At 41.0% G+C, this 18,246-nt stretch overlaps 1 protein-coding gene across 1 annotated transcript; it reads left to right on the top strand.

Moving 5' to 3' along the window:
* Positions 1-1,496: 1,496 nt before the first annotated feature.
* On the top strand, positions 1,497-12,777 carry dapk3 (death-associated protein kinase 3). Its single transcript, XM_026150464.2, has 9 exons — positions 1,497-1,635; positions 2,315-2,427; positions 8,438-8,798; positions 9,375-9,504; positions 9,649-9,697; positions 9,823-9,849; positions 9,937-10,089; positions 10,510-10,555; positions 10,755-12,777. The coding sequence occupies exons 2-9, from the start codon at positions 2,366-2,368 to the stop codon at positions 11,289-11,291; spliced, it is 1,365 nt and encodes a 454-aa protein (XP_026006249.1). The 5' UTR covers positions 1,497-1,635; positions 2,315-2,365; the 3' UTR covers positions 11,292-12,777.
* Positions 12,778-18,246: the final 5,469 nt, after the last annotated feature.

Here is an 18,246-nt window from a genome sequence, read left to right on the forward strand (position 1 = left end):
CCATCTGACGATATCAACATTATATGCAGGATTCTGAAGGCGCAAAAACCGATGCCCACAGTCCCTGGTGGTCTAGTGGTTAGGATTCGGCGCTCTCACCGCCGCGGCCCGGGTTCGATTCCCGGTCAGGGAACTAATTTTGAAAATGTAAGGTCGATGAAAGTTCTGTTCATTCCTACCCTGCGTCAACCCCCCTGCTAAAATCCCGACCTATTACACTAGCCAGATGTTAATTTCCAGAAATGTCTCTCTGTCATAGCTTTGAAAACATGCTCGTATTGTGTCTAATTACAGTATTTTAATAAATTAGTCGTTATTAGCAAAACCCGTTGTTATACGTTCACTGTCTAATAGTGCGCCTCTTCCCTGCTCTGGCCTCTCTTTAATCTTCGCTGCTGCATGCTCGGTCTTGTTGCTCACTGACGTACTGCAGCAGGCTGATTCACTCAACATGATGTCATTCCATATGTCCTCCCTTCTGTCCGGTGTTTACCTGCGTCAAGATGCGCAACGACAGCGGAACTTAAACTACTTCAACTTTCACAATAAAGGTTTTCTTACAAAATCAAGGCTAAATATTTCTATTTGCCTGATAAGATCTTAACTTAAACTTAATACAGTGCTGCCACATAGTGTGAAATGATTCTTATTAGTTTTTATGGCTGGTTGATATTGTAAACAAAAAAAAGATTGCTAAAGAAAAAGAACTGTGAAGCCAAACGAGAGCCTAGCTATGGTTTTGTGGGGCCTTAAATAGAATTTGACATCACCCAAGCTGACCACATCTTGATTGAATTGAAGGTTTGTTTGATGATTCTGTTGATCTTATATTACTGATAAGTATTTATGGAAACATTACTTCACGCTTCTCTCTTTTCTTTTTAGCCCCAGAGGGATAAATCCTTTTGGTAATAGAATAGAATAAAATAGATCTTTGTAGTCACTGTTACAAGAAAAATGAAACATAGTTTGGCATTCTCTGTTGGCACATGTAGATTTACATTCAGATTGTTTTAGCATAGGAGAAGAGATAAAAATAGACATAAGTTTAAGGGCACCTTCTCAGGGAATGTGTGTGACACACAATAACGTTAGTATCTACACAGTAACACAGGCATTTACACACACACACACACACACACACACACACACACACACACACACACACACACACACACACACACACACACACACACACACACACACACACACACACACACACACATCTACTTGCAAGTACAGTGTGCATGAATGTGATTCCAGGTCTGACAGTGAAAATGATAACATCAGTAGCATTAAGTTGTCGGTCTATTAACACACTTATGATTAATATTTTGAAAATATTTAATAATATGCTGACAAAAACACAGGCGCTGGAGGTGGTGGACTTGAAGATGTTAACACGTCAATTGGGCGTGACCAGGACGGACAAGATTATAAATGAGTACATCAGAGGGAGACTTTGAAGTGAGTGGTTTGGAGACTGCATTGATTGGCGCCGAAGGTTAATGCTTTTACTTTTGAAGGACACCGGAAGCTATGTGTTCCGCCGCAGTTAGCCTGATGTTTTCTCAGTCGGCGAGTTCACACACAACTACTTGGCAGAGGAATGCAGCACTCGTAGCCAGCCGTACTGTAAGTATCTGTAGTAGAAATCCCTTCACTTTTGTGTGACTAAATATATGCGTTGTTGTCAGTATTTGAGTTACTATGAATCCTTTTCTTTGTCTTTATTAAGCGCTGTGTTTCTACGGGACGCTAATGTTAGCTTCACAGCTAAGCTAGCTGGTTTCCGTCGTCGGGATTCCCTTTATTTCTTTCCTTAAATTCTTTAATCAGTGTTCAGATTGTAATAAGTTAACACGACGATCCCGTTTCACGAGTTTACCTTTGTGTTTGCTTTAAATAGGTCTTCCTTTGTGCCGTTTTTCTTTTATGATGGAAAAGTGCAATATAAACGTCGCAATTTAGCATCTTTTTAAAGTCATTATCTGTGTATTGTCAGTTAAACATTGATTCATTTGGCTCGTAGTTTGTTATCTAGCCAGTGAAAGGTAACATAGTTGGTTGTGTAGTCCCTTTAATTGAGTCGGAGAGCTGATCCTGGGAAGGACATGATGTAGTAGGACTGGTATGCAGAGGTCTGACATCAGCTAAAAAGTCTCCAAAGCAGCGTTGACTCCAAATAAGGATGAAGAAGCCCTAAAGTGCTAACACTGTCTTATCACTTCCTCCATACTCTGTACTCTGTGGTGTCTGTGGCCTCTGTGTCACATATCCACGTTTAAGTTATTTTTTTATTTTTTGGCTGCAGGAAATCTGAAGGCGTTACTCCCATCATCATCATCGTAAGAGTCAGCACACCATGGCTGGCTTCAGGCAAGAGGATGTTGAGTTGTACTACGAGATGGGAGAGGAGCTGGGGAGGTAAGCTTTGTGGGCCTGTTTTAAAACGTTTAATTGAAAGCATTATATGTGAAAACCCTGCTTTCTTCTTCATTGCTGTCCTATCCAGCCGTTGTGCTGTGTGCTTCAGTTCATCTGAAAGTGTAAGAACACTTTTTTTGCATTTGTAAGACACATTTTTTAAGTTGTGTAAGCGATGAGTTTTCAGCTTATCAATGCTTTCCATAATTAAAAACAGATCTAAATGTGAAATGCTGCTTGAGATGGATTTTAATGCCAGGTTGGGACTGATCTGAACAGGGCTAGATATTTAATATGTGTGAGCAGCACTGTATTAAATGTCATCTTTAATTCTTTTCTGCTGTGCTGGATAGTTTGTGAATGAGTCATCACATTTTTGGAGATGAAACACAACTTTCTGGCTTACCTTTTTTTTTTTCTGCAGTAATGCAGCAAAAGTGTGACGTCACTGCCTCTCAATGTGCCCTTGCACCTCTGCTGTAGTGTAAGAGAGGGGATGGTGTGTGTGTGTGTGTGTGTGTGTGTGTGTGTGTGTGTGTGTGTGTGTGTGTGTGTGTGTGTGTGTGTGTGTGTGTGCAGATACTAAATGGATCTAAACCACACTGTTTTATTTACAAATGTCTGTTTTATTCTATGTGGAATAAAACAGAATTTTCTTGTTTTTAGTTGTGTTAATGATTGTTTTGTTGTGCTGACAACGCACTGTTTTGCTTTCTTGAGCTTCAGTCAGAGATTTTAACTTCTGTTTGGATAACAGACATTTAATTTAATTCTGGATGGAGCACTTTCAGTGGCAGAAACTTTTTGTCACTCATCCAAGTAACTTCTTCAGTTCAGTCTCTGCTGACTGCAGATTGCAGTACCACTGATTAACAATGGGCTGTGAGGTCAGTTTCATGATCATTGATCAATGCCCAAGAGTACCTTTGTTAGGACGGTGTTCTCTCTGTGTTGTAGTGTCCTGATGACACATTTGTGCTCTAGTGGATGATGAGAGTCAAAACCTTAAATGCTGATCCGTGTGCGTTGGTTTACGGTACACGTCGACTTTTAACTGTGCCCCATTACTGATGGAAATTTCACAGTCTAAGAAGGCTAGCACAGCACAGTTGGATCAGGCTTAAGCAGTATTTACACTTGTAGGCCAGTGGCCAGTGACTCTTTCAATGATGAGGATGTACACATCCTGGACAGGGAACATTTATGTGAAAATGGAAAGACCATCTTGGAATTGAGGAAGAAGCTCAGGGTACATCTTTCACCATGTTACAATGCTGTGATTGCAGGCCATTGATCAGTGGCCATGATAATATGCACATCAATGATCATGAAACAATTGTTAATCAGTGGTGCTAGTTTTGATCATAATCATGTGCGGTTTGTTGGTGAATTTTGGCTCATGCTTCTTCACTATGTTGCTTTAGTTTATTGAGACATTGGACATTCATTTATCACAGCTGTCTTGAGGTCTTTTCACAGCATTTCAGTCTGGTTGAGATGTCAGTTTTAATTTACTGTGGCAACACCTTCATTTTTTTTTCCAGTCATTCTGTTGGAGATTTGTTGCTGTGCTTGGGGCCATGTCCTGCTCCATGACCCAGTTTCAGCCAAGCTTTAGCTGTTGGACAGATGGCCTCACATTTGACTCTAGAATACGTTGGTATACAGAAGAGTTTGTGGTTAAGTCAGTGACTGCAAGGTGCCCGTGTCCTGTGGCTGCATTACAAGGCTGGATCATCACCCCTCCACCACAGTGTCTGACAGTTGATGTGTTGTGTTTGATTTTGCTATATGTTGGTGTGCATTATGGCCAGATATCTCCACTTTGGTCTTGTATGTCCAATAGAGCTGGGCGATAGAACGATAACGATATGTATCGCGATATAACTTTTACTCGATAGAGAAATTAAGCTATCGCGATAGACCTCGCCGCTCTTGTCCTCTTAAAAAAAAAAAAAAAAAAAAAAAAAGGTCAGCCAATCCAAATTAAGTAGCGCAGAGCCGAACCAATCACAGCCGCAGCGTCACGTCGCGTGACTTGTTACGTACAGCACAAGTGCCAAGCCGCACGTGTGTTTGTTTGGGAAGCAGCCAGCGGGTAATGGAGCCAGCGCGTAATGGAGGAAATGAGTGTGCCGACTAGAAAAATCAACCGAGCGTGACCGAAGAGAAAACAGATGATGGTTCCAATGCCGGAGAGATTGTCGAACGGAAGAGCCATAGAAGTTCCGTAGTGTGAAGGTATTTCGGCTATTTCAAGTCTGACAAAAAACAGAGTAGCGTGCACTGTAAATTGTGCCGAAAGCAAGTCTGGAAATACAATAAACTGGTGCATGCGTCACACTGTGCGCCACGTTATTGTTTCGGTGAAATGAATTTCTACAATACTGTTAATTCTACTCTCTGCAGTGTTTAAATGCTTACATATACACACAGTTACTGTCCCTCCACACATACGACTCTGTTCTGCTTCTATGCCCCAGCTTTGTTTACTTTTTCCCACCGAGGCTTCTAGACTTCTGATTGGCCAACATTTCTGCACGGTTAGGAATCTAGCGCCACCTGCTGCTTTGGCGTGTTCATAGCAGCGTTTTCCTTCATTTCTGCCTTTATGTGTGGACGGGATTATTTTTTAAAACGAAAACGGAAAATCTCCGTTTTCAAAAATACCCGTGTACGTGTGGACGTAGCCTCAGTCTCTGACTGGAAGCGCTAATTCGTCATTCGGCTTTTGTCAGACTAAAGTAACTGTTAAAACTGTTTGAAAAGCTCAGCTATACAACAAGGAGAGATTGAGAATTTCCTTTTAGTTCTCAGTTTATTTGATATTGACAAAAGTTAGTCAGTTTTGTCTGTTCTTCTGTAAAACAAACTAAGATTTATTTTTAGAATTAATATTTTGTTTCTAAGTGGAATTGACAATTTAGTCTGTTTCGTTTGTTCTATTTTGAAACTTAAACGCTTTAGCGGCTGCCTTTTGTGTAGTTTGCAATATTTGCCTTTATCTATCTGAAAAAGTCTCATGTTCTTTAAGTACATCTACCCTGTCGAACTTATTATGGGAAATAAATATTTAAATAAAAACAAGCTGCTGATTATTTCACATTTTACTTGTGAGCAACGGCACATTTAAATCTTACAAATATACTTATTTGGCTTATATCGTGATAGATATCGTTATCGCCTGAAATGAAAAAAACATATCGCGATATGAAAAAATCTCATATCGCCCAGCTCTAATGTCCAAAGCAGATTGTTTCTGAAGTCCTGTGGTTTGTTCAGATGCAATTTTGCAAACCTAAGTTTTGCTGCCATGTTTTTGGTTTTTTTCCCAAAAATTTAACAAACTTTAACATTTAACATGTTAACTGAGCTCTCTAGAGTCTGAGATGTAGTTCTTGCGTGTGTTTTGCAGTTTACTTGAGCGTTGAATGGTCTGATGTTAGGGTGAATTTGCTAGGATCTAAACTTCTGGGATGACTTAATCCTAAAGATCAGCAAACTCCCAAAACGTCTGCTTTTATAGAGGTCCTCACACTTACTGTTGATTGGTTGATCAAGTACATTTGATGACCCTCTTAATTCCTATGGAAGCAGAAAGGGTGTGCTTTGTTTGCCATAGGACTAGGGCTGCCACGATTAGTCGACTAGTCACGATTACGTCGACTATTAAAATCGTCGCTAACTAATTTAATAGTCGACGCGTCGTTTGAAGCTTTGTAAGATCCCAAAAGACGCAGGAATAAGTAGTAGGATTTAAGAGCCACCATTCTCCCGAATTTCCACCCGGACAACAAAATTGAAAAACCATATCGCAGATATCGTGGAAGCAGCCAATTCCAGTTTTCAACAATGGCGGCAGCTACTTAGTTTTAATATCACTCTTATTTCTCTTTTAACATATTTTCAGGTGAGAATGTAGCTGTGTAAACTTCAAATATCTGAGCCGACCGACACATCGTTTTCAAACCCCCGCGGTCTTTCACTACTCGGGTTAAACATGATATACAAGTCACTTTGATAACTTAAAAATGTTATTTTTTGGCTTTTTCAGTGTTTTATTTGTTCGTGAGTAAATCGGTTTGACTGAGATTAAAGTTATTAGATTAAATAAAATTTACCTTTATTAATCCCTCGGGAGGGTTCCTCCGGGGTTTTCACACAGCTGAATAAACATCAAGCAGAAAACTAATTAAAGAAAGTGTGAGACGGTCGAGAGTTTACGCCAGAGCCCGGTTATATTCTAGATAGCAAGGAGCAGACGGCAGAGTTTCACTCCACCGAGGGAGCTCGTGCCATACTACCCGGCTTTCTTTAGACCGCGAAGGCCGGGTCCTCAGGTGGAAGCAGCCTCTGAATTTGGACACCCCCGCTGTTTCCGGGCCGGTGTTCTGGGAATCCATCCTACCCGACAAACCATCCTACCCGTTGTTTCTGCGCATGCGCGCAACACGAAATTAAGTGGCGAACCATCCTACCTTTGTGAATGTGACCTACAACCATAATTTAACAGCTAAATTTAGTGGAAAATTGTCCTACCTTTGTGAATATGAGCCAGAAGCATACTTTAACGGCTAAAATTAAGTGGCAAATCATCCTACCTTTGTTAATAAGAGCTAGAAACATACTCTGACGGGTGAAATTAAGTGCCAAACCATGCTACCTTTGTGAATGTTACCTATAAGCATACTTTAACGGGTAAAATGAAGTGGCAAACCACCCTGGCTTTAAGAATATAAGCTACAAGCATACTCTGATGGGCAACATTAAGTGGCAAACCGTCATACCTACTTAAATTTGTGCTGGAATTACTCTGTGACTGCAGAAATGTGCATAAACTACCTACGGTAGGACGTTTTGCCAAAGTAGGATGGTTTGTCAGAACACGGGTCAATAATAACGGTGACATTTAACGTATTTTATCCGATAAATAAACACTGTAAACTGTATTTATCACCCCCCCCCAACAGCCCTTTTGAATGTCTCTCTAAATCTGAGGTCTCAAGGTTGGCAAGTATGGCCACAACACCTCACTCTTGGAGCACTTTTTTGCCACATGTATCACAAACCACGTCTCAGCTGTTTGTGGAGGTAAAATGCGTCCGCACAATTACGCTCAGCCATTGTTGTGAGTGCGCACACCAAGGGGCTGCGAGACATTTATACAGCCGTATTTCGCACATGACTATGAAAGGCGGAAGAGGAAGTAGTTCCTTTGAATGTAGACGATCTGAATGTTATAGTTTCTTTCCACTGTGTTCCTGTTAATGATAAACTATAAATTTACTCTAAATTACTAAAATATCGATATTTTAATGTGAGAATCGATTCTAGAACATAAATGATTGGTATCGGAGGAATCGATATTTCAGGATCGATCCGCACATCACTACTGCTCAGTTGTCAACAATGGTGGCAGCTAGTTGGTGTTAATATTACTCTTATTATTCTTTCTGGGTCACAAAATAAACGTTTAACATATTTTCAGGCGAAAATATCTGCTCAGTTTATCAAGACATCACATATTTTCAAAAGCGCTCCGACGTTTTGTGCTCCGACGTGGGTAACGGACGTCTCACCAGCTCGATAGCTAGCCGGAGTTCAAGGCTCACTAGAGCCGTGAGAACACCGGACTCCCGGCAAATCGTTTTCAAACCCACCGCTGTCTTTCGCTACTCAGGTTAAATATATATAAGTCACTTAGACAACTTAAATATGTTATTGTTTGGCTTTTTTTTAGTATTTTATTTGTTCCTGAGTAAATCGGTTTGGCTGAGATTGAAGTTATAGTTTTTACACAGCTGATAATCAGCTGTCTGCTCTGTGTAACACTAGATACAACTGAGGTTATTAGCTAACAGCATTTAGAGGTCTTTGCTGTTAAATATCTATGATGATAGACAGACATGCAGTGCCTTCTGCTTAAGAAACATCTTTTTTTTTTTCCCCCATCACAACATGAGGTAGGAGAACATTGCGTTGACATCTCTCTGATCTTTCCTCTCTGCAGCGGACAGTTTGCCATCGTCCGTAAGTGCAAGGAGAAGAGCACAGGCATCGAGTACGCAGCCAAGTTTATCAAGAAGCGGCGGCTGTCGTCCAGCCGGCGGGGGGTGAGCCGCGAAGAGATCGAGCGCGAGGTCAACATCCTGCGCGAGATCCAGCACAGCAACATCATCACCCTGCATGACATCTTTGAAAACAAGACGGATGTGATCCTGATCCTGGAGCTGGTGTCTGGAGGAGAGCTGTTCGACTTCCTGGCAGAGAAAGAATCTCTGACTGAGGAGGAGGCCACGCAGTTTCTCAAGCAGATCTTGGATGGCGTTCAGTATCTCCACTCCAAACGCATCGCTCACTTCGACCTCAAGGTCAGCACTGAGGGGAAACTTGAGGGGCTCTTATACAGCGGTGGTAGATGACATGTTGGTGAGAGCAGACAAACACGGCTGCCCTGATTCTTTTGGGCTAAAAACATGGTAAAATATATTTTGGGCTAAATATCTTAACATTAATGAAATCATATTTTCAGGGAGGACTACTCTCAATGGGGTTAATGTACTAATCTCATTTTTGATAGCTAAAAGTTAGACATAAGCTTCTAATAAAGGAAAAGACTACTAATCTTTATCAATAAAGATACGGTGACCAAAGCCTTTAAACTGTACTGCAACATTTAACTTCACGAGGATAGAATAAAAATCGTATAATAGGATTATTTCTGTATTATTTTAGTTGGTGGATGATGGCATGTACAGGAGCAAAGCTTATTTTTATGGACTTGTATGCAAGCTGCTGACAGTGGTGATAAAATGCAAGTGTCATGGTTCAAAAGCTCAAGTAGAAAATGCTGCTTTGTCAGTGTCTAATGTCATCGACTCGCCCTCCTCCTCCTTTCAGTGATATAGTTGTTTTGTTTTTTTCTCCATTTTTTTTTTATCTTTCAGCCTGAGAATATCATGCTGCTGGACAAGAATGTCCCCAACCCCAGGATCAAGCTAATAGATTTTGGGATCGCTCATCAGATCAAAGCAGGAAACGAGTTCAAGAACATCTTTGGAACACCAGAGTTTGTTGGTGAGAGCTCGTGGCCTCCTAAATATTCACTTCCAGCCTTGTGCCAGATTGTTTCCATGCAGTGAGTCAGACCCTGTGAGAGGGTGATCGTGGCTTCAGATTACATCTGCTTTGAATTAAAGGGCTCATTCCTGTGTTTTACAGCACCAGAAATAGTCAACTATGAGCCACTTGGACTGGAGGCAGACATGTGGTAAGATACCAACCTGCTTTTTTTTTTTGTTTTTGTTTTTTTTTTGTTTCCCCCCCCCACTTTCTGAAGCTGTGGTTTAACCTAACAGTTTTTACTGATCTTTATTTATCCTCTCGTCTCTGCAGGAGCATTGGTGTCATCACGTATATTCTGTGAGTGAAGCTTATAGTTTGTAAAAAAACAGAAACCACCTGATTCTTCAAAACGGGCTCTAAAGTAAAGTTTCTGACTGGTTACAGGTTGAGCGGTGCCTCGCCGTTTCTGGGCGAGACCAAACAAGAGACGCTGACCAACATCTCAGCTGTCAACTACGACTTCGATGAGGAGTATTTCAGCAACACCAGCGAGCTGGCGAAGGACTTCATACGCCGTTTGCTAGTAAAGGATCCTAAGTAAGAATATCTTTATGATTTTTATCCAATGCTTGTTGATGTCACAATTCCAGAAATGTATTAGCTATAGCACATTGTTGTCGTCTGCTGTGATGAGCTTTTTTCTAGACTTGCAGAATTTTAACTTTTGCTTATTTACCTTGATCAATCAATCAGCGGTCGCTCAGCTGCAGCGGGAAGATAAAAAATTCTTAAATACGTAGTGTAATGATTGTAGAACATGCAGAAACTGAAAAAATGCAGCACACTAAATCAACAAACACGCACATGGTGAATCTCTCTCTCTATATATATATAGATAAATATATCTATATGAATGTACAATTTGCATAGAATATTTGTATACTTCATGCAGATGCTGGCACTCACAGTGCCCTGGTCTTCAGCATTTAACCAACACTAATGGATTTTCTTTTGCAGGAAAAGAATGACCATTGATGACAGTCTTGAGCACCCCTGGATTAAGGTTTGCAGTTTAAGTCTTTGTTTACATCTTTATAGATTAAACATTCAGTGAAGTGGGAAAAAAATTGAAGAACTTCATGTGAAATTTCACATCTGATAAACAGGCCAACTGAAAATATGACTCTTTTTACTCCCATCTTTTGGTTCTTGTCATCAAATTCTTGCTCGTTTTTCAGACCTGTACCTTTTTACCTCTTCAGGTCATTAAGAGGCGGAACGTACGCCAGGAGGACAGAGATCACAAGACTGAGCGCCGGCGCCTGAAGACTACTCGTCTCAAGGAGTATACCATCAAGTCCCACTCCAGCATGCCTCCGAACAACACCTACGCCAACTTTGAGCGCTTCTCCCAGGTGCTCGAGGAGATTGCGGCGGCTGAGGAAGGCCTGAAGGAGTTGGAGCGCAACCAGCGCTCTTGCCGCGAGGACGTGGCAGCGCTGCTATCGATATATGAGGAGAAGGAGGGGTGGTACAAGGAAGAGAACCAGAGCATCTCTGGCAACCTGAACCACATCCGCCAAGAGCTGCAGCGCACGCAGACGCAGCGCAAGAAGTGCCAGGAGGACGCGCGGGTCACTATGCAGTCGGCCAACATCCTCAAGCGCAAGTTTGGGCGCCTGGAGAACCGCTACGAGGTCCTGGCCGAGCAGGTGGCCTCCGAGGTCCGCTGGGTGGAGGAGCTGGTGAAGTCAATATCGGCAGAGAAGGACGGCCTCAGCTCTGGCAGCACGCCGTGAGCGGCGCTGACATCCAGCAGTGAGGGTTTCATCATCAAGCTTTCATCTTGCCTGTCGTCTCTGCTTGTGCACTACACAGCGGAGTTTGAGAGGGTCAGTCGTCATCATAAGCTACGCCGCCGCTGTCGCCCATCAGAAAGGGAAAAAATAAATAAATAAAAATCCTACTTTTATGTCACGTTTGAGAGAACAAGAAGCAGAGAGGCAACATGTGGAAGCCATTCCTCTTTGAAAAATCATTCCTGTGTCAATGAATTTATTTAGATTTTTACTAATTTCATGTACTGTAATTCAGCTGTTTGCTTGTTTTGGGGTTGTTTTTGTTTGTTTGTTTGTTTTTTGTTTGTTTTTTTACACAGAAATGAATTCATTTGTTTACTTGGTTATTATTATACCTGGTTATTATTTTAAAAATTGGTCTTAACTTCCTGTTGCTTTAAAAGCCTTCACTCTCCAATCATCTGTTCCCGCCTCAGGTCACATGAGAAAGCTTCACAATATTCGGTGTATAGTTTCAGGTTTGAGGCATTAGGTGGTATTTATTTTTTGCCTTTTTACATTTCAAATGACTTTAAAATTCATATTTGGGACGTGTAACTATAAATTATGCAAACCCTCAGCACAAAATAAAAGTTTTAGGGCTTTATTTTAATGTCTGATTATTATTTTTTTAAGTTTATTGAACATTTCTGGGAAAAATAAACAGATTACATATCAAACAGAGGCAGTTTTTAGACTTTAGGGTTAGTTTTTCACAAGTTACATTAACAAAGGTTTTGGGGTTTGTTTTTTTTGTGCACCTCAGACATTTTAATGCAAAAGAAATCACCAGCAAAGTAGAGCAATAATTATTTTAATCAGTTTTATTTCAATCAGAGACTTTGCAAATGTTATTTCTTATCTTTTCCTTTGTTTTGCTCAAAGTCAAAATAGTCTGGAAGAGAGTCTCTGTTTTACCTGTAATTGGTATCAAATTACATGTTTTTTCCCCAGTAAGTGTCCCAGGAAACAATTTGTAAGTTGTTGTTTCTTGAATGAAATGGAGCAGTGGGAAAACCAGATCTGGGAATGTATATACTCGTCTTTGCAGTGCCTGTAATCTCATTGACCTTATTGCCTCTGTGAGCACTCATCCGTCACCCAGTGAACATCATCTGCTCAGTGTCTTAAAACGCAGTGACTTTTGCACAAGCAGCCTTGTAAACCAAATAGTGTGCATGGAAACTCCGTACGTATGCTCTAAATCCCTGCGCACCTTAAATGCTCCATCGATGAGTTCCACATTCAGCCGACACATTCCACATGTACAGCATAGAAGGCATTGTTGTATAATCTGTAGTATTTTTCTGTAGAGAAATGTATCCATTTGCACCTATGAGTGTAGAGGAATTTTAATGTATTTTAATCTGTCTGTTGATGTAAGAAAGAGCTGTAAAGCATCTGTCCAGACTCGTTTCAAGCAAATAAAAGTGACACTTCAACCAAAGCTTACCTGTGTGTAGATTATTATTCATTTTATCACGCTAGCACAACACCATGATGCATTCAACATTACAGGAGTTAAATCGCTTAAAGTGAATACCTTTTTTTTTAAAATAAAATGTCTTTTCTTTTTGAGAAACTTAAAAATTACAGTGGGGCAAAAAAGTATTTAGTCAGCCACCGATTGTGCAAGTTCCCCCACCTAAAATGATGACAGAGGTCAGTAATTTGCACCAGAGGTACACTTCAACTGTGAGAGACAGAATGTGAAAAAAAAAAAAAAAAATCCATGAATCCACATGGTAGGATTTGTAAAGAATTTATTCGTAAATCAGGGTGGAAAATAAGTATTTGGTCAATAACAAAAATACAACTCAATACTTCTTAACATAACCTTTGTTGGCAATAACAGAGGTCAAACGTTTACTATAGGTCTTTACCAGGTTTGCACACACAGTAGCTGGTATTTTGGCCCATTCCTCCATGCAGATCTTCTCGAGAGCAGTGATGTTTTGGGGCTGTCGCCGAGCAACACGGACTTTCAACTCCCGCCACAGATTTTCTATGGGGTTGAGGTCTGGAGACTGGCTAGGCCACTCCAGGACTTTCAAATGCTTCTTACGGAGCCACTCCTTTGTTGCCCGGGCGGTGTGTTTTGGATCATTGTCATGTTGGAAGACCCAGCCTCGTTTCATCTTCAAAGTTCTCACTGATGGAAGGAGGTTTTGGCTCAAAATCTCACGATACATGGCCCCATTCATTCTGTCCTTAACACGGATCAGTCGTCCTGTCCCCTTGGCAGAAAAACAGCCCCATAGCATGATGTTTCCACCCCCATGCTTCACAGTAAGTATGGTGTTCTTGGGATGCAACTCAGTATTCTTCTTCCTCCAAACACGACGAGTTGAGTTTATACCAAAAAGTTCTACTTTGGCTTCATCTGACCACATGACATTCTCCCAATCCTCTGCTGTATCATCCATGTGCTCTCTGGCAAACTTCAGACGGGCCTGGACATGCACTGGCTTCAGCAGCGGAACACGTCTGGCACTGTGGGATTTGATTCCCTGCCGTTGTAGTGTGTTACTGATGGTGACCTTTGTTACTTTGGTCCCAGCTCTCTGCAGGTCTTTCACCAGGTCCCCCCGTGTGGTTCTGGGATCTTTGCTCACCGTTCTCATGATCATTTTGACCCCATGGGATGAGATCTTGCGTGGAGCCCCAGATCGAGGGAGATTATCATGGATTTCTAGTGTGGTTCCCCAGCTGCACCAAGGCCGATCAGCAAGCACTCCAGCGGGTGGTGAAGGAAGCTGGCAGAATTATTGGAACAAGTCTGCCAGAGATCAGTAATATCTTCCCCACTCGCTGTCTGAGGAGGGTGCACAGTATCCTGCGGGACCAACATCACCCTGCGCGCCACCTTTTCCATCTGCTGCCCTCAGGGAGAAGGTACAGGTCTATACAGGCCAGAACATCCAGACTGGCCAACAGCCTGTATCCACAGGCTGTGAGGCTCCTGAACTCTCTGCCCCCCTCTCACGGACAATAACCATATCCAACTTCTTAATTGCAATGAACTGGTCTGCATTGGTGCATCATATCTTTATTCTCTTCCCCCTCCTGCCCCCCCCCTCTTTCTTAAATAGATAACTATCATATCTGATATCATATCTCACAGTACAATAATATTGAATGGGTTGCATTGTTGTATTTTGTCATGTTTCTCAGGTCTTTGTCTGAATTTCTACGAACATTATTGCTAAGGATTGTCTTATTGCATTGGAGTCACACTGGGTTAAATATGTACACTTGGGTTTTAAGGGGTATTTATTATTTTCTTCTTTTTTTTGGGTTGTATGGAAGCCCCAAACGCAATTTCATTGTTCTTGACAATGACAATAAATAAATAAATACTAAATTATCAGTGGTCTTGTATGTCTTCCATTTTCTGATGATTGCTCCCACAGTTGATTTTTTCACACCAAGCTGCTTGCCTATTGTAGATTCACTCTTCCCAGTCTGGTGCAGGTCTACAATACTTTTCCTGGTGTCCTTCGAAAGCTCTTTGGTCTTGGCCATGGCGGAGTTTGGAGTCTGACTGTTTGAGGCTGTGGACAGGTGTCTTTTATACAAATGATGGGTTCAAACAGGTGCCATTCATACAGGTAACGAGTGGGGGACAGAAAAGCTTCTTACAGAAGACGTTACAGGTCTGTGAGAGCCAGAGATTTTCCTTGTTTAAGGTGACCAAATACTTATTTTCCACCCTAATTTACGAATAAATTCTTTACAAATCCTACCATCTGAATTTTTTCCCCACATTCTGTCTCTCACAGTTGACGTGTACCTCTGGTGCAAATTACTGACCTCTGTCATCATTTTAAGTGGGGGAACTTGCACAATCGGTGGCTGACTAAATACTTTTTTGCCCCACTGTATGTCCATAATTATCTGGACTATGACAAATTAGGTTTTGTCTCTGCCTTCAGCTTTGCATTTGATAACTGAAAATCATGCTGTGTTGGGCTGAAGTCATCGACCCATCATCAATATAAACACCAGCAGTCATGCATGCCCATACCATAATACCGCCTCCACCATCGCTGAAACTTGTCTGAGCCCCTCTCTGTTTATGCTCCAGGAAAAACCATGAGGTCTAGCTCAAACTTAATGCTATCCATCCCATGGACTCATCTCAAATCTCGTGGTGATAGAGCCTTCTCTGTGGCAGGTCCCAGACTTTGGAATAGTCTTCCCCTAAATATTATATTAATATAAAATAGATCTGCACAAATAGTTGATCCATTTAAATCACTACTAACAACACATTTTTATGCCCTGGCTTTTAACACACAAGCATTTGTCTTATTTAATAGTCTTAGTTATAGTTTTAATTCTTTTATTGTCCTATCATTGCTTTATATTGTTATTGTTTTACATCGTTTCTTTTTAATGGCATTTTTATATTGTTAAACACTTTGTGCAGCATCGTCTGTCTGGAAATGTGTTACATAAATAAATTTCACCTTAAATCAAATTTCCTGTTCTCCAGTGTAACCGGTGGCTTGCACCTTGTTGTAAGCACTCTGTATTTACATCTGTGAAGTCATCTTTTGATTGTAGACCTTAACGGTAATACTAATACCTCCTAAAGAAGTTAGGTGTTGGAAGGCTGCTTTTGTTAACAGTGAAACAATTCTGTCATCATCCACTTTAGCCGTCTCCTGTGGTCTTTGCATTCCTTCATTTAAAAAAAAAAAAAAAAAAAAAAAAATGAACCAGATGGTTGTTTTGGCCACTTTAAGGTTTTGTTGTCTCTCTGATTGGTTTATTTTAGCCCAATCATGACATAAACATTTCTTTGGCGCTCACATTGAGAGTTTGGGTGACTTCAGATCTTTTATGTGCTTAATTTGTTCACAAAGTGTCTATTTATTTGTCGTGAGGTTCAATAAACACTATCGCTTTAAAAAATAAAAAATAAAAAAATTCTGATACTTATTTCATTGTTTAGGCTTTACAGGTTTAAACTAGTGTCAGCGTTAATCTCGTTAAAATGATGTTGCATTAACGCAGCAAATATCAGTTAGCGAGTAAGCACAGATCGCTCTGTGCGTGGGGCAGCCCCTCGCAGTTATGCCGTTAACGTCATTTTGACGAGATTAAACGCTGACAACACCAGTTTAAGCAAAAAAGGGAAAAGACAAAGAATGAATTTTAGATAAAGAAGGACCCTAAAATCTCAGTAAAAAAATAAATAAATAAATAAAACATTACACAAAGAAAACACTGTTTTCTAACTGTTTTATTTGTATATTAATTATGACAACAATAAATAACAATAAATAACCTTGTAGTCAGTAAAACTTTCATAAGTCAGCACAACCGTTTGCTGATGGTGAACGTATCAAATTCCATCTTGAAGACAGGAGGCAATAATCTGCTTTGTAAACAGTGAGATTGTACCGCGTTTGTCGAATGTAATGATGATCATTTGTTCTCTTTGTCTACAAATGATACAAACAAAACAAAAAAAAAAAACATTTAAAAACCATTTTGAAACAAATGGATAACTCGAGTCAGAACTGCTACGATCACTACAGCGAAATGACAAGCGGTGAGAGAAAGAACTGCTCATCTTTGTTGCTTTGGCTCACTTCTCATCTCAAAAATAAATGAAATCTGACCGTCTCAGCGTCTGTTAACATCTTTAACTATTTTAGGACATTTAGGGAAATCACTCCTGTTTATCAGAACTAAATGAAACTCCAGTTTTAGCTGTTTTTTGCTGTTCTACAGCAGCTCATAGTTTGTTTTAGAACAGATTTTATGGATGACTTTTAGGGCCCTTCATGGCCTTGCTCCAGGCTATATCTCTATCCTCTGAGCACCATATGCACCAGCATGCACCCGGGGTCCTTGGGCAAAGGCGCCAACCTTGCCTGAGGAAATCATGTCAGTAGAGTCAGCCACTTCCTTTAAACCTATTTTTATGGGAAGGCTTTTTTATATGAATTTCCTTTGAGACGTCTTTTTATCTCCCACAGTTCACAATCCCTGACATTTTTACTACAATTTATTGGTCTTGGAGTTTGTTTTATTCTGTCTAATGTCAAAATCTCACTGATCTCACAGGTGTAGCGTGAGTACTGAACATACTGGAAGATATGCACAGAAAATGAGCGCCATGTCAGTGCAGAGGAAGATATCGGACCACGTGAAAGTCAACAGACTACAGAAAGATGCAGAGGAGTTTTTCACCTTCACCAGGGCGATCGTGGCTCAAGAGTTGGGAGTTCGCCTTGTAATCGGAAGGTTGCCGGTTCGAGCCCCGGCTTGGACAGTCTCGGTCGTTGTGTCCTTGGGCAAGACACTTCACCCGTTGCCTACTGGTGGTGGTCAGAGGGCCCGGTGGCGCCAGTGTCCGGCAGCCTCGCCTCTGTCAGTGCGCCCCAGGGTGGCTGTGGCTACAATGTAGCTTGCCATCACCAGTGTGTGAATGGGTGGATGACTGGATATGTAAAGCGCTTTGGGGTCCTTAGGGACTAGTAAAGCGCTATATAAATACAGGCCATTTACCATTTACCTTTGATATTGCAAATCAAAGCATTTGATGCAGCAGGCAAAATTTGATTGCTGTAACTGAAAAATTGTACTCAGTAGTTTGTTTCTATGGCAAATGTCACTTGGGCTCCATGGAGCCAGGCAGCGAAGAAAGGACCCATTAGAGCACGTCAGTATTCATGTTTGGATTTCTTCATGTTCTATTGTGAGTTTGATCCTTTGTTATATTTTTGAATCTGTTTTTGGTGCTCATTTGATTCCTGTCCCAGGTGAGAACTTTCAGGTTGTGTGTGTCCCTGTGTTATTTTCTCTTCATTATTCTAAACTCTTGTGTTCCTTTTGTGTAACAAATGAGTTTTCTGGTGTCTGTGTTAAGTTGGGGTGAAAAATAAAGTGAAAAAAAAAA

This window comes from Astatotilapia calliptera, chromosome 18, assembly GCF_964374335.1.
Source record: "Astatotilapia calliptera chromosome 18, fAstCal68.1, whole genome shotgun sequence".
NCBI classification, from domain to species: domain Eukaryota; kingdom Metazoa; phylum Chordata; class Actinopteri; order Cichliformes; family Cichlidae; genus Astatotilapia; species Astatotilapia calliptera.